The sequence below is a fragment of the Sarcophilus harrisii genome, chromosome 4 (genome assembly GCF_902635505.1).
Source record: "Sarcophilus harrisii chromosome 4, mSarHar1.11, whole genome shotgun sequence".
Lineage (NCBI taxonomy): Eukaryota > Metazoa > Chordata > Mammalia > Dasyuromorphia > Dasyuridae > Sarcophilus > Sarcophilus harrisii.
The window spans coordinates 68,482,680-68,495,555 of record NC_045429.1 but is presented as its reverse complement, the minus strand read 5'-3'; the positions used below and the strand labels follow the sequence as shown (position 1 = coordinate 68,495,555).

The following is a 12,876-nucleotide window of genomic DNA, read 5'->3' as shown; positions in this document are numbered from 1 at the left end:
GTTCCAGGCTGCTAAAGCACATTGTTGACTCACATTCAGTTTTCAGTAAAAACCCTTAGTATCTTTTCAGACAGACTGCATACCACGCTTCTTATGCTTTCAAAGTCAATTTGTTGAACTCATGTAAGATTTTATATTTATCTTTATTAAATTTCATATTAATGAATTCAACCCAATGCTTTCCAAATGATTTTTAGAAATTTGGAGATTTCCAAATATTTTGGATATCCAGAATGTTTTGGAAATTTGGATATGTACAATCACTGCCAGTTTTGTATTTTCTACAAAGGCATTAATGTAAGACATATAAAGAGTAGATGGAAAGTAACCTCAAAGTGGAAGATTCTACATTATAATAATGACTAGAAGCAAATAGGGCTGTCACAGGGAATCTAATGAGGAGGTTCCAGCAGGCTAGGTAAAAGATAAACAGATTAAGGTTATGGCTTTAAAGCGGAGGGAGTAAATTCAAAAGTTGGCACAAGAGTTGAAAAAAGCACATGATTTTCTAATATACTTAATAGGAAGAATTGTGCCAAGTTGAAAATTATCTCAAGAATTCTTATCTGAAAACTAAATGATGACAGCACTAAGTTTTAATAATATATAAATTAAATATATAAAATAATCTTTACCTCATAGACTGCCCAGAAAGATTTTCCAAAGTGCTATCAGAATCAGAATACTGCTCATAATCATTAATGGGAATTTTGCTACTAGTCACAGGCTTCTTTCCCTTGTGAGACCCACGATCTGAACCAGATTGTGCTCTTTCTTCTTCACGCAAAATGTTTTGAGCACCACCAGTAAATGACGCTAACCCTGAAATACAAAATACTTGTAAGCAAAGATTGAACTGTTAACACAGGAAAGCTAGCAAGTCTTAGTGCACAGGAAGGTGGATTTGAAGTCAAGATCAACATCTGGATTCAAATCCCTCCTGATATTTAACATGTGTGTGTCCCTGGAATTAATTTAATCTGTGTTGTCTGTTCCCTATTATAGAAAATTGGGATAATAATACTTGTGATGTTTACCTCATACAGTTGTTCTAAAAACACTTTACGAAACATAATTATATAAATGTCATTTATTGTTAATAGTAAATGTTATTAATAACACAATAATAATAATAGCCATAAATATCAATTTAATAAACATCATGAAGGACTTATTATGTGCAGGTACTATATTAAGCTTGAAAGACAGAAAAAGACAGTCCTTTCAAAAACGGGTACACTAACGAACTACTGGTAGAGTACTGAACTGATCCAACCATTACGGAAAACAATTCGAAACTATGCCAAAAGGGCTATAAAACCATGCATCCTCTTTGACTCAGAAATACCACTACTAGGAATGTATCCCAAAGAGAAAAAAAGGAAAAGGACTTATATACACAAAACTATTTATAGCAGCTATTTTTGTGGTGGCAAAGAATTGAAAATTAAGGTGGCACTCATCAATTAGGAAGGATGAACAAGTTTTGGCATGATTACGATAGAATATTATTGTGGAAGAAATGAGAAGGGAGTTTCAGAAAAACATGGCAAGAACTATAGGAATTGACTCAAAGTAAACTGATAAGAAATAGGAGATTATTTTCAACAGTAACACTAAAATCATTTGTGAGAGACTTGGCTACAGTAATCAATACAATTATCCAAGAAAATTCAAAAGGACTCGTGATGGAAAAAATGCAATTCATGTCCAGAGAGAGAACTGACAAATTCTGAGTGTAAATTGAAGTAAATTTTTCTCACTTTCTTTAATTTTCTTGGTATTTTTTGGAAATATGACCAATATGGAAATATCTTTTGCATAATTTCACAAGTATAATTATTTGCTTGCTTTCTCAGTAAGTATGTTAAAGGATAGAAGGGAAAAAGGGAGAAAGAATTTGGAGCTCAAAATTAAAAAACAAAACAATTTTTTAACACTCCGTGTCCTTAAACAGTTCACAAAGAATTGGGTGAGACAAAATGTAAACAAATTACATAAGAACAAACTACATTCAGGATAAATAGGAAATATTTAACAGATAAAAGATATTGGAATTAAGAGGAATTAGAACAAAATTACATGATGATCAACTCTGATGGATGTGGATCTTTTCAACAATGAGGCAATTCAGGCCACGTTCAATAGATTTATGGTAGAGCCATCTGCATCCAGAGAAATGAGGACTGAATGTGGATCACAACATAGTATTTTCACCTTTTCTGTTGTTGTGTGCTTGCTTTTTTTCTTTCTCGGTCTAATCTTTCTTGTGGAGCATAAGTGGGGAAATTATATATATATGAAAGAATTGCATATGTTTTAACACATATTGGATAATTTGCTGTCTAGGGGAGGGAATGGGGAAGGAAGGGAGAAAATTTTGGAACAAGGTTCTGCAAGGGTGAATATTGAAAACTATCTTTGCATGTATTTTGAAAATAAGGAGCTATGAAATTAAAAAAAGAGAGAGAAGTTAGGAAATGCTTCATATAAAATATGGAATTTTAGTTGGGGCTGAGGAAACCTGGGAAGGAAGGAAGTGACGATTAGAAGGGAGAATACTGCACACATAGGGGATATCCAGAGAAAATGTCTAAAGCTAAGAAATGAAAAGCCTTATTTGTGGAAAAGACACAAGGCCCATATCACTAGATTGAGGAGCACACATAACAAAGAGTAAGATGTAAGACTAGAAAAGTTGGAAGCGACTCAACTATGAAGGGTTTTGAATGCCAAACAGTAGATTTTGTCTTTGGTAATTTGGAGTTGCTGAAGTTTAAAGTATGGAGTGTAAAATGATTGGACCTGAGCATAAGAAAATCACTTTAACGATTAATGAAGAATAGAGCAGAAAGGGGTAGACATATACACAAACATACTATTGTAAGAGTTTAGGCATAAGATGAGGAGGACCTACATCAGGGTGTTGGCAGTCTCCATCAAGTGGAGAATGGCTGAATGAGTTATGGTATATAAATATAATGGAATATTATTGTTCTATTAAAAAAAATGATGAACAGAATGATTTCAGAAAAGCTTAGAGTAATTTACATGAAATAATGTTAAGTGAAGTTAGTAGAATCAAAAGAACATTGTTCAACAACAAGATTATGTGATGATCACCTGTGATGGGACTTGGCTCTTTTCAACAATGAGGTGATTCAAGACAATTCCAATAGACCTGGGAAGGAGAGAGCCATCTGCATGCAGAAAGAGGACTATGGGGACTGAATGTGGTTTGAACCTTTTTTTGCTGCTATTTAATTTTTCTTTATATTATGATTTTTTCCCCTTTTGGTCTGATGTTTCTTGTACTACAAGACAACTATGGAAATATGTTTAAAAGGATTGTACATGTTTAACTTTTATCAGATTGTTAGCTATCTTGGGGAAGGAGGGAGAAACATGTGGAACACAATGTCTTACAAAAATCAATGTTGGAAACTCTATGAGTATTTGGAAAAATAAAATACATTAAAAAAAAGAAAAGAAAAGAAAAGAAAAGAAGTGAGAAGCATGAAGATAGCAAAAGAGGCAATCTATTAAAGGAATGGGAATGAAATGAGATTGCACGGGTAGACAGAAAGGTTAGCCCCAGTAAGGAACAAAGTCATCTTATCATGTAAGAAAGGAGTTAAGAATCAAAGTGGCAAAAGATTCCCAAGCAAAAGGAAATAAAGAAAAAGGGAAAGGAGGCAGCTCACAAGGAATGACTACATTGGGGCAATATGGGGTAAGATTCTCACCTTGATGGGAGGGGAGGGGAAAGAATGGGAGACAGGAAGATAGCTGACAGAAGATCTGAGAAAGGATAAAAAAAAATTGGGAAAATCCTTGTGGAGAGTAGGATATTGAATTGATGAAGGCAGATATAGAAGGATTACCTAGCAAAAGTTGAGGACTCAGATGAGGTTGTATCACATAAATTTGGAGTGGATCCCTGTCAGAACAGGTATGTGATATTTTCTACCTTTATTCAGTATCACTTGTATAGGAGATGCTAGGGTAGAAAATGGTGGCAAAAAAAGCTGGGGCATTAAAGGGTATTAATCAGCAAAATGATAAAAAGAGTCAAGGGATTTCATATTTGTATGCAAAAGGTAATTATTCCACCAGGCATTTACAAAGATCATGGAAACCAATGAAACAAGAACTGAAATTCATGAAGAGTACTAAAAGTAAAGGCTAAGTATGTTGTAGACATTATTAGAGATGCAACTCATTAAAGATTTGGAACTCAAAATTTTTGTATAGATATATAACTATACAAAAATTTTGAATGATATGTGATATCACTCAAAAATGTATGTGATATATAACATAAGAAAGTGTGTTTCAATTGGGCAAATCAAGTTTAGGTGGTTTCCTAAGCCGAATTAATTTGGTATACTTCGTGTCTGTCTTTGATGAACATCCTTTATGTGACAGGCTAAGTAACTTTCCTTTTGCTAACTGCTTTAAAAAAAAAGTTTCATAAGATTCCATTTAATCTTTATATTGGTGAGATCAATAAATGCCTTTTATTAAAAAAGCATATCTTAGAATAATAATGTTAGAGCCAGAAAATCTTTAGAATTCCTCTAGCTGATACCCTAGTTAATAACTCATATTTACATAATATTTTAAGGCTTATTTCCTCATAACAACAGAGATAGGTAATACAAGTACATGCTGTATGGTCCAGTCAAACTGATGTTGCCCAAGGTCCCACAGCTAATAAGTATCTGAGGTCAGATTTGAACCTAGAAATGTGAGTCTTCCTGCTTCGAGGATCGGCACTCTATACACAGTGTGTGGATCTAACTGTCCAATGCAAGACTTCTTGTTGTTCAATTGTTTCAAGTTGTGCCCAACTCTTCATAAGTCCACTTGGAGTTTCCTTGGCAAAGATACTGTAGTGTTTGCCATTTTGTTTTGTAGTTCATTTTAGAGAAGAGGAGACTAAGGTAAACATGGTTAAGCAACTTGCACAGGTTCTTAAGGGTCTAAGGTCAGATTTGAACTCAGAAAGATAAATCTTCCTAACTTCAAGCCTGGTAGCCACTGTGCCATCCTCTTGCCCATTTTATACTCTTAGTCTTCTTGTTTTCTCTTCCAAGGATAATAATCTTAGACCCAAGAAAGACAGAACAAAAATAGGAAGTATGATGTGGAAACACAAAATAAGGAAGAAAATGGAAAAAGGACACCAGAATATTATCAATCACTTCAAAGTATCAAATTCAGTAAACCACATCCTATGAAATTAAAAGAACTAGCAAATTTTGTTGTTGAACCAATGATCTATGAAAAAAAGACAAGGAAAAGGGTCACAAGCCTGAAAATAGGCATATGTTGTCCTAAAGTTTAAAAAAGAGATTGATTCTACAAACTGAAATGAATGTAACATTAATTCCAGGAAAAATTATTTGACATATTATTGAAAAAGGGTTTTATGATGATTAAGTGTGCATAGACTCCTCAAAAACAGATTATCCTGAATATTCTCTTTTCCTTTTTCTGATAGAGTTGTAAGACTGATAGAACAAGAGTGTGTTATAAAAGTAGTATATCTAGATTTCAGGCAGATAGTTTAAAAAAATCTCTATATATTTTGGGGCTAAAATGGAAAGATACAAGCTAAATAATACAGTTAAGTGGATTTGAAATTGTTAAATGACAATCTAAAGACTATGATCAATGGATCATTGTCAACTCAGATGGAGCTTTTAGATGCTTCGGAGATATTACTGGTCCTGTGCTATTTATTCAACATTGTCAGTGAATTGAAAACACACTTGAAAAAGTACTATTTTTTATTGAATATACAGATAATACTAAGCTGAAGATTATTATAAACTGAATAGTAGCCAAAAACCAAGACGATCTTTATACATTACAATAGACCAAATCAATCAAAATTAAAATTAACATAGTAAAGTTCTCCCAAGAAAAAAAGTTGATGAACTCTTGAAGTGCAATAGAAATAACGTAAGGACATAAGTAAACTGCAACACATTGCAAACTTTAAAAGTGATGTAAAAGAAATATATAACCAGAAAGAGTGATAAAACTGGCAAGAGCAAGATATAATAAAATGCTCTATTTGTATACATGTATTGTCAAAAGAATACCAAAAAAAAAAAAAAAAAGAAAAAAAAAAGGGGAGGGGGCTTCTAGAATGATGGGTAGAACTTCTATGATAAATGTAAATAAAATCTGAATAAAAGTTACACAGACTAGGCAGACACGGATTGGTTACAATCCATATCAACGAAGGGAATACCTTCGTTGTCACAAACAAGATAATACATGCAAAGCACTTTGTAATCCTTAAGGTGTTGTAGAAATGTCTGCTATTATTATTTTATAAGCATTAAAACACTAAGTAAATTTTGTTATTATTGTAAGTATATGATATCCATTTCTCAAGGTGAATCATAAATAAAGCATTAGTTATTGTATTAGTATTTTAAGAGACATTTCCTAAAGTTTCAGTTGTAACAAAGGATTTTTTTTTAAAAACTGGTTTGCTATTGGGATAATTATACCAATGACTTATTTTTTTTAAAATTACTACATATTTTAAAAGTGATTAAATATTTCAAAATGCATTTTTTTAAATAACAGGAAATAGCACTAAGAATTCTATCTTTTTTTTTTAGACTTTTACATTTCTGACTTTTCTTCATTTCCTTATAAAGAAATAAAAGGATGGCTAAATACATTAAAAAGCACAAACTCTTCTCTACAAACATAAATCACTTACATTCTTTCTTTTCCTTTCTTCCTTTCTTTCCTTTGGAAGAAGTGGATGAACGAGATGATGTGACAGATTGAGTCCCTGCTGAATGTTGGGATTTCTTGCTAGAAGGTTCTTCCTGAATGCTTGAACTGCTACTACTGAGACTATATAATAAAAGAGGTGACATTATTTTTAAAAATAAGAAAATAATTCCATGAAACATTCACACATTATCAAACTAAATACATATATATACACACATTCCATTTAGCCTACAGAAAGGACTAAAATCAAGGAGATGCATTTCACTTCTTTTTTTGGTTACCTTATTATCATCATTGGCTTCATTTTTTCCTAAATAATGGCCTTTATCTAGGCCATTAAAGCATAACAGAAATCAAATTTAGACTGTAGGAGTAAAGCATTTTTCTCCATACTAATAAGCTCTTTTAGTTCTATGATAAAGGAATCTATTTTTTATAATACATGTAACCACATATTTATTAAGCAATAGCATATCACTGCTATGCAAAATAAAGACTTTTCAGAAAAAAATCTCATTAAAAAGTTCAATTTCACATGGTTTCTTTGCAATTCTCTTTGTAATAATCCTAATAATCATTATTTAAGAATTCTGATCAATAATTTCTTTAATTTTACATTGCATAAAAGCATGCAAATAGAAAAGACAGCTGCTAAATAGGACAACATATAAATTATATGACAAATTCACGAGGAGAAAATCTTTGTAGCAAATCTAAAGAAAGTGAAACAAGAATCTGATTTACCAGAAATTCAACTAACTTATTTGTGTTTGGATACTGTGTCTTCCTATTTCTCTTGGGTTTTAAGTGCAATGATCACTCATAGACTAATACTTATAACTATTAATATCAATACCAATTCACCAATGCTCTGTTTTAAAATTAAGCCAATTTGATCCTCTGGGAAGCTGACCATAAGAGTACTCCAAGAACATTTAGTCACCTTTTGTTTACTGTAGTTCTCAATATTGTAATTAATACTCAATACAAGAGATCAACTAAGTAGTAGGGATTATAGTAGTGAATTTACCCAGCAAAGAAATTCTATTTTACTTTTCCTTCTATGAATAAAGTTTCCTCATGGCACCCTTTACAGACATGTTAATGTGAATAATTTTGAAAAGTAAATCAGACTAATTCTCAAATCACTGTTATTATATAATTTTCTTTTTTATATTTCAGATTTCACTTCATACTCTCAAAATAATCTTACATAGGTTCATAAGCAGTTTTTTTTTCTGTCAGTGTTGCATTTGCTGGAGAGGACACAAAATCATCTTCATATGAAATACTGCCTGCAGGAGTTGTAATGGGAACCAAAGGGCGCAACACCGGTGATCCTTTATCCAACATGTCTTCAAAGCCTGTCAAAAAGATATAATCAAGATAGGGTAAATATGAATCATAGGCATTTCTCAATATAAAAATTCTCTCCAAGGAATTCAAACTTTTAAACTAACAAAGACAGTTTTCAAAATAAATCTATAGCAATTTAACAGAACAGGGTGGGTGGGTAGGGCTCTAAGGACATGAGGCTAGAGTGAGTAACTACAGCTTTAGGAAAGGAGTCAGGAAGAACTAATTCAAAGCCAGGTTCAGACACTTACTAGCTGTAAGTTAAAACTTAAATGTTTTAAACTGCTTGCCTCAATTTCCTCAACTGTAAAATAAGGATAATAATACCACAAAAATGGGGATAATAACATCATCTACCTCTCAGGATTGTTATGAAGATCAAATAAAATATTATCTATAAGGCAACTGGCATAGTGTATAGAATATAAAAGGCACTATATAAACACTAACTAAATTTTTATTATTTTTATAGTTGTTATTAAAAGTATTCAGAGAAAGTATCATTTTATTTTCAAATTTAAGAAAATTAAAAAACATTACCAAAGAACCACTTTAAACTGTTAACATCAGTTGCCTTCCTGGAAAAGACTAACAAAGCAAAGCAACAGAAGACACAAACTCACCCAATTATATAAAATAATAGCTTTTATATATTCAAAGAATGTTAGACCTAGAAAAAAGCTCAGAGAGCATCTAGTCCGATTCTTTTTATTTTACACTGAGAAAATTGCAGCCCATAGATCACAAAGTGTATAAGTAGTAAAAATATGACTAGATAACTGAGATCTTCTGAATCCTAGTTCAGTATTCTCATTACTAAATTCTAAATTAAATGCAATCAGCAAAAACTCCCTAGAATACAGCCACAGCTCCCACAAAGCACATGTATGCAAAAGGTGAAGAACTTAACAGATCAAGCACATATTGATCAATGACTGTTAAATTAGTTGAAGCCTTAAGGCCTCAGTTTTGGCTTCTCCAGAGTCATGTGATTTTAGATAAAGATCTAGACTACATTCCTTTGTCCAAAGAAGGGATTAAAAAAGTATAGTGGCAGAAGAAGTTATAGCATCATCTTATCTACTGCATTTCACTGACCAAATAGGGGAATAGAGACTTATGTAGCCAATTACAACATACAGAGAGTGGGGTTTTGGGGGTTCTTTGTTTGAAATATATAAAAACTGTGAACACTCTCAAGGGAGTGGGCCTCTACTGTGAATCTATTACTCAGTGGACTGCTCTGCCTCTCATGAGACGCTATAATAAATAATTCTGCTTTCTATGAGTGATCTCTGAGTAGTCATTTTTGGATAGGGGTCGTTTTACATCACACACACACACACACACACACACACACACACGATACTAGAGATGAGAAATTCTGTAGGTATGTCAGCAAAAGTTAGATGAAATCCAGATAGAGAAGACAGCACTTGCAGTATATCATTTAAAAGGATCTGTAATCAACAAGCAATTACAACTTCACAAAACTTACACAAAAACTATGCTTGTTATAAGAGAAATGAATATGCATATGGAACCCAGAGTTCACAATCCATACAAGTTTGTGTTATGGGCCAGAATTCTGTATTTGAAATAAGGATTCTTACAAGGTGCTAACTCAGTGGAATTGATGAGACACAATAGTTATCTAGTTTAGCATGGTAATTAATAGTTCTCTAGCTCAATACATGTACTTAGTACTTAATATAGTTCCATAAGATTCACACCTATGGTAACGTAATGATAATAGAGTAACAGCCATAAGGGGCGTAAAGACAGATTGATTCCATCGTCCACTTTTTGTGGTGGCTGGAGGCTGAAGGACAAGCCTTCAGACTCAGAACCAGATTCATTCACTTCATCTCACACCACCGTGGTGGCTGGCCTCCTGCACTTCCCCGACTGAGACCAAGGCTGGTCTGAAGGTCTCTCCAGAGAGCTGCCCAGTCCCAGACAAGGAGACAATAAAGACTTTTGGACTTTAACACCCAGCTATTCTTGTGGTGATTACTGAATTGAAACAAAGGCTGCTCCAAAAAACCAACAAGAACACTACAAATTTGTATCTTTGCAAAAGCAGAACAAAGGGAGGAAGAAGCGCCAGAAATCTCTGCCAGTGAGGCTTGGGAAGTAGGGGGAAAAGGACAAAAGCTCTCCCAAAAGGGAAGAGCAAAGGGAGGGCAAAAACCATATTCTTTCGCCTGGGAAACTGCTAGATTATGAAGATAGAATGATCTACTTATCTACAAGAGTTCATGGTATACAAGCAATTTCTCTGCCTAGTGCAGACTAACTGGCTCCTGTTTTGATTCCTAAGGACACAATTTGGGATCCAAATAACACATTATGTCAGCTGGGGAAGTTGAGGGGAGAGGGGATACAGTTCTTCATCCTTGATACATTCAGGACCAATATGGCAATTTAAAATGGTAAGTTCAAAGGACCCTTTAACATTCTTTAACACATGAGAGCAAAGGAAAAAACAACAGGGATAAGTACTGTAAAAAATTTTAGTTTGTAGCCTTAGAATTTCTGACTATATGAATTGGTATATTAAGTCTGATTACTGCATTTTCAAATAATAAAAACCAATCTGACAAATTTTCAGACTAAGTTCTAAATTTATTTCTCTCACAATCCACCAAACCTATCCCACTTCTAACAACATCCACCAAAGCTATCCTACTCCTAACAACATCTATATAATGTATCAAATGACAGATTCTATTTAGATTCATAACTCTGAATAGAAAATCTAAAAATCTATATTAACTACCTTCAGTCGTTTTAAATTTCACCTAAACTAAACCATCTATTTCAGAAGTCAATTCCTGTATAGCTCTACCACTGTTTTCATATTATGAGAAGAAATGAAAACATAAAGACTACACCTTCACTAATCAGAAAACAAATTTGTTAAATATCATATTATTCTTATTTTAATGATGGTTTGCAAATACCTCAGATGATGATCATAATGGTCATTAATGAGAGATCATTATTTGAAAATATATTTGTTGCAAGTGTGCCATATGGAAGCATAAAGATAAAATAGAGACAGAATTGGCTTCACAGAGCTAGAGAAACCTAAATTTCAGTCCTAACTCTTAAATATACTATCCATGAGACCATGAGAAAATTTCTTTAATCTTCTCAATTGACAAAGGGTCAAAATATATGCACAGATACCCATCAATTGGAGAGTGACTGAACAAATTGTGGTAAATGATAATGGAATACTATGCAATAAGAAATGATGAGCAGAATGATTTCAGAAAAACTTAGAAAGATTACATAAATTGATGCAGAGTGAAGTGAGCAGAACCAGGAGAATATTGTACAGAACAGCCAATACTGCATGATGAACTGTGAATCACTTAGTTATTCTCAGCAATAAAATGATTCAATATAATCCCAAAGGACTCATGATGAAATATGCTTATCCACACCCAGAGATAGAATTAATGGAATCTGAAAAGTATTATTTCGTTTCGTCTTTCTTTTTTTTTTTTTTTTAATTTTTCTCCCATATAATGACTAACTTGGAAATATGTTTTACATAACTATACATGTAAAACCTATATCAAATTGCTTCATCTCTCAGGGAGGGAGGAGGAATGAGAAAAAGAAAAAATTTGGAACTCAAAATTTGAAAAAAATGTTAAAATTTTTTTTTACATATAATTGGGGGAAAAATATGAATGGGTAAGTTTCAGAGAGAAATCGAAGATATGCAAAGCAGTATATAAAAATGTTTTAAATCACTAATAATTAGGTAATTGCAAATTAAAACTACTCTAAGATACCAGCCAACACCCCTCAGATTGGCAAAATTGACCAAAAAAAAAAAAAAAAAAATAAAAAAAAAAAATATATATATATATATATATATATATATATATATATATATATATATATATATATATATATATATGACAAATGCTAAAGGGAATGTGGAAAATCAGATACATTAAAGAACTGCTAGTAAAGCTTTGAATTGGTATAGTCATTCTAAAAAGCAATTAATACACTTTTAGGTCGACACATCAAAAAGATTAAAGAAAGGAAAAGGAATATTATAGTCAAGCTTTTGTGTGTGTGTGTGGTAATAAAGAACTGAAAACTGAGGGAGTACTTATCAACTGGGGAGTGAATAAGTTATGATATATGAATGTGGATATTATTATGCTGAAAGAAACGATGAAAGGGATGGTTTTTAGAAAAACCTGGGAAGGCTTGTATGAATTGATGCAAAGTGAAGGAAACGGAACTAACAGAACAATTTTTTTTTAAAGTAAGTACAATATTATAGGGATAAATCTTTAAAAGACTTAGGATATTTGTTCAACATAAAGACCAACCATAATTTCCAGAGTGTTCATGATGAAACATACTTTTCACCTCCAGTGAAAGAAGTGATGGACTCAACGTTGCAATTTGGATTACATTTTGCCCAGGGTAGGATAAAGAGAAGATAATATTATGGATGATTTATTTTGCTTGACTATAAATGTTAATAATGGATTTTACTTTTCATGCTCTCTCAAGGGAGCAGAAGGTATAAAGAGGAGGCATGAGGGAGAAAATTGTGAGATGATAATAAAACTGCTATTTTTAAAAGTCACCATCCCTCAAGCGCTCTAAGCAACTCAAAGTCCTTAAATTCCAAAGCTGGTGTTGACTTCCATTAACAAAAGGAGTTTTCTTATCAATCTTCCTTATAGCAATGGAATCCTAGGTTCACTG

The 12,876-nt window shown here is 32.7% G+C and overlaps 1 protein-coding gene across 3 annotated transcripts in view; it reads right to left on the bottom strand.

The window, feature by feature from the left end:
* CEP350 (centrosomal protein 350) overlaps positions 1–12,876 on the bottom strand; it is a 166,676-nt gene that overhangs the window by 93,880 nt on the left and 59,920 nt on the right. For all 3 annotated transcript variants that reach the window (XM_031936976.1, XM_031936978.1, XM_031936977.1), the window contains exons 13-15: positions 7,982–8,132; positions 6,749–6,888; positions 636–822 (exon numbers count right to left, since the gene is read on the bottom strand). In XM_031936976.1, the coding sequence (XP_031792836.1) occupies positions 636–822; positions 6,749–6,888; positions 7,982–8,132 (478 nt within the window). The remainder of the gene's footprint in view (positions 1–635; positions 823–6,748; positions 6,889–7,981; positions 8,133–12,876) is intronic.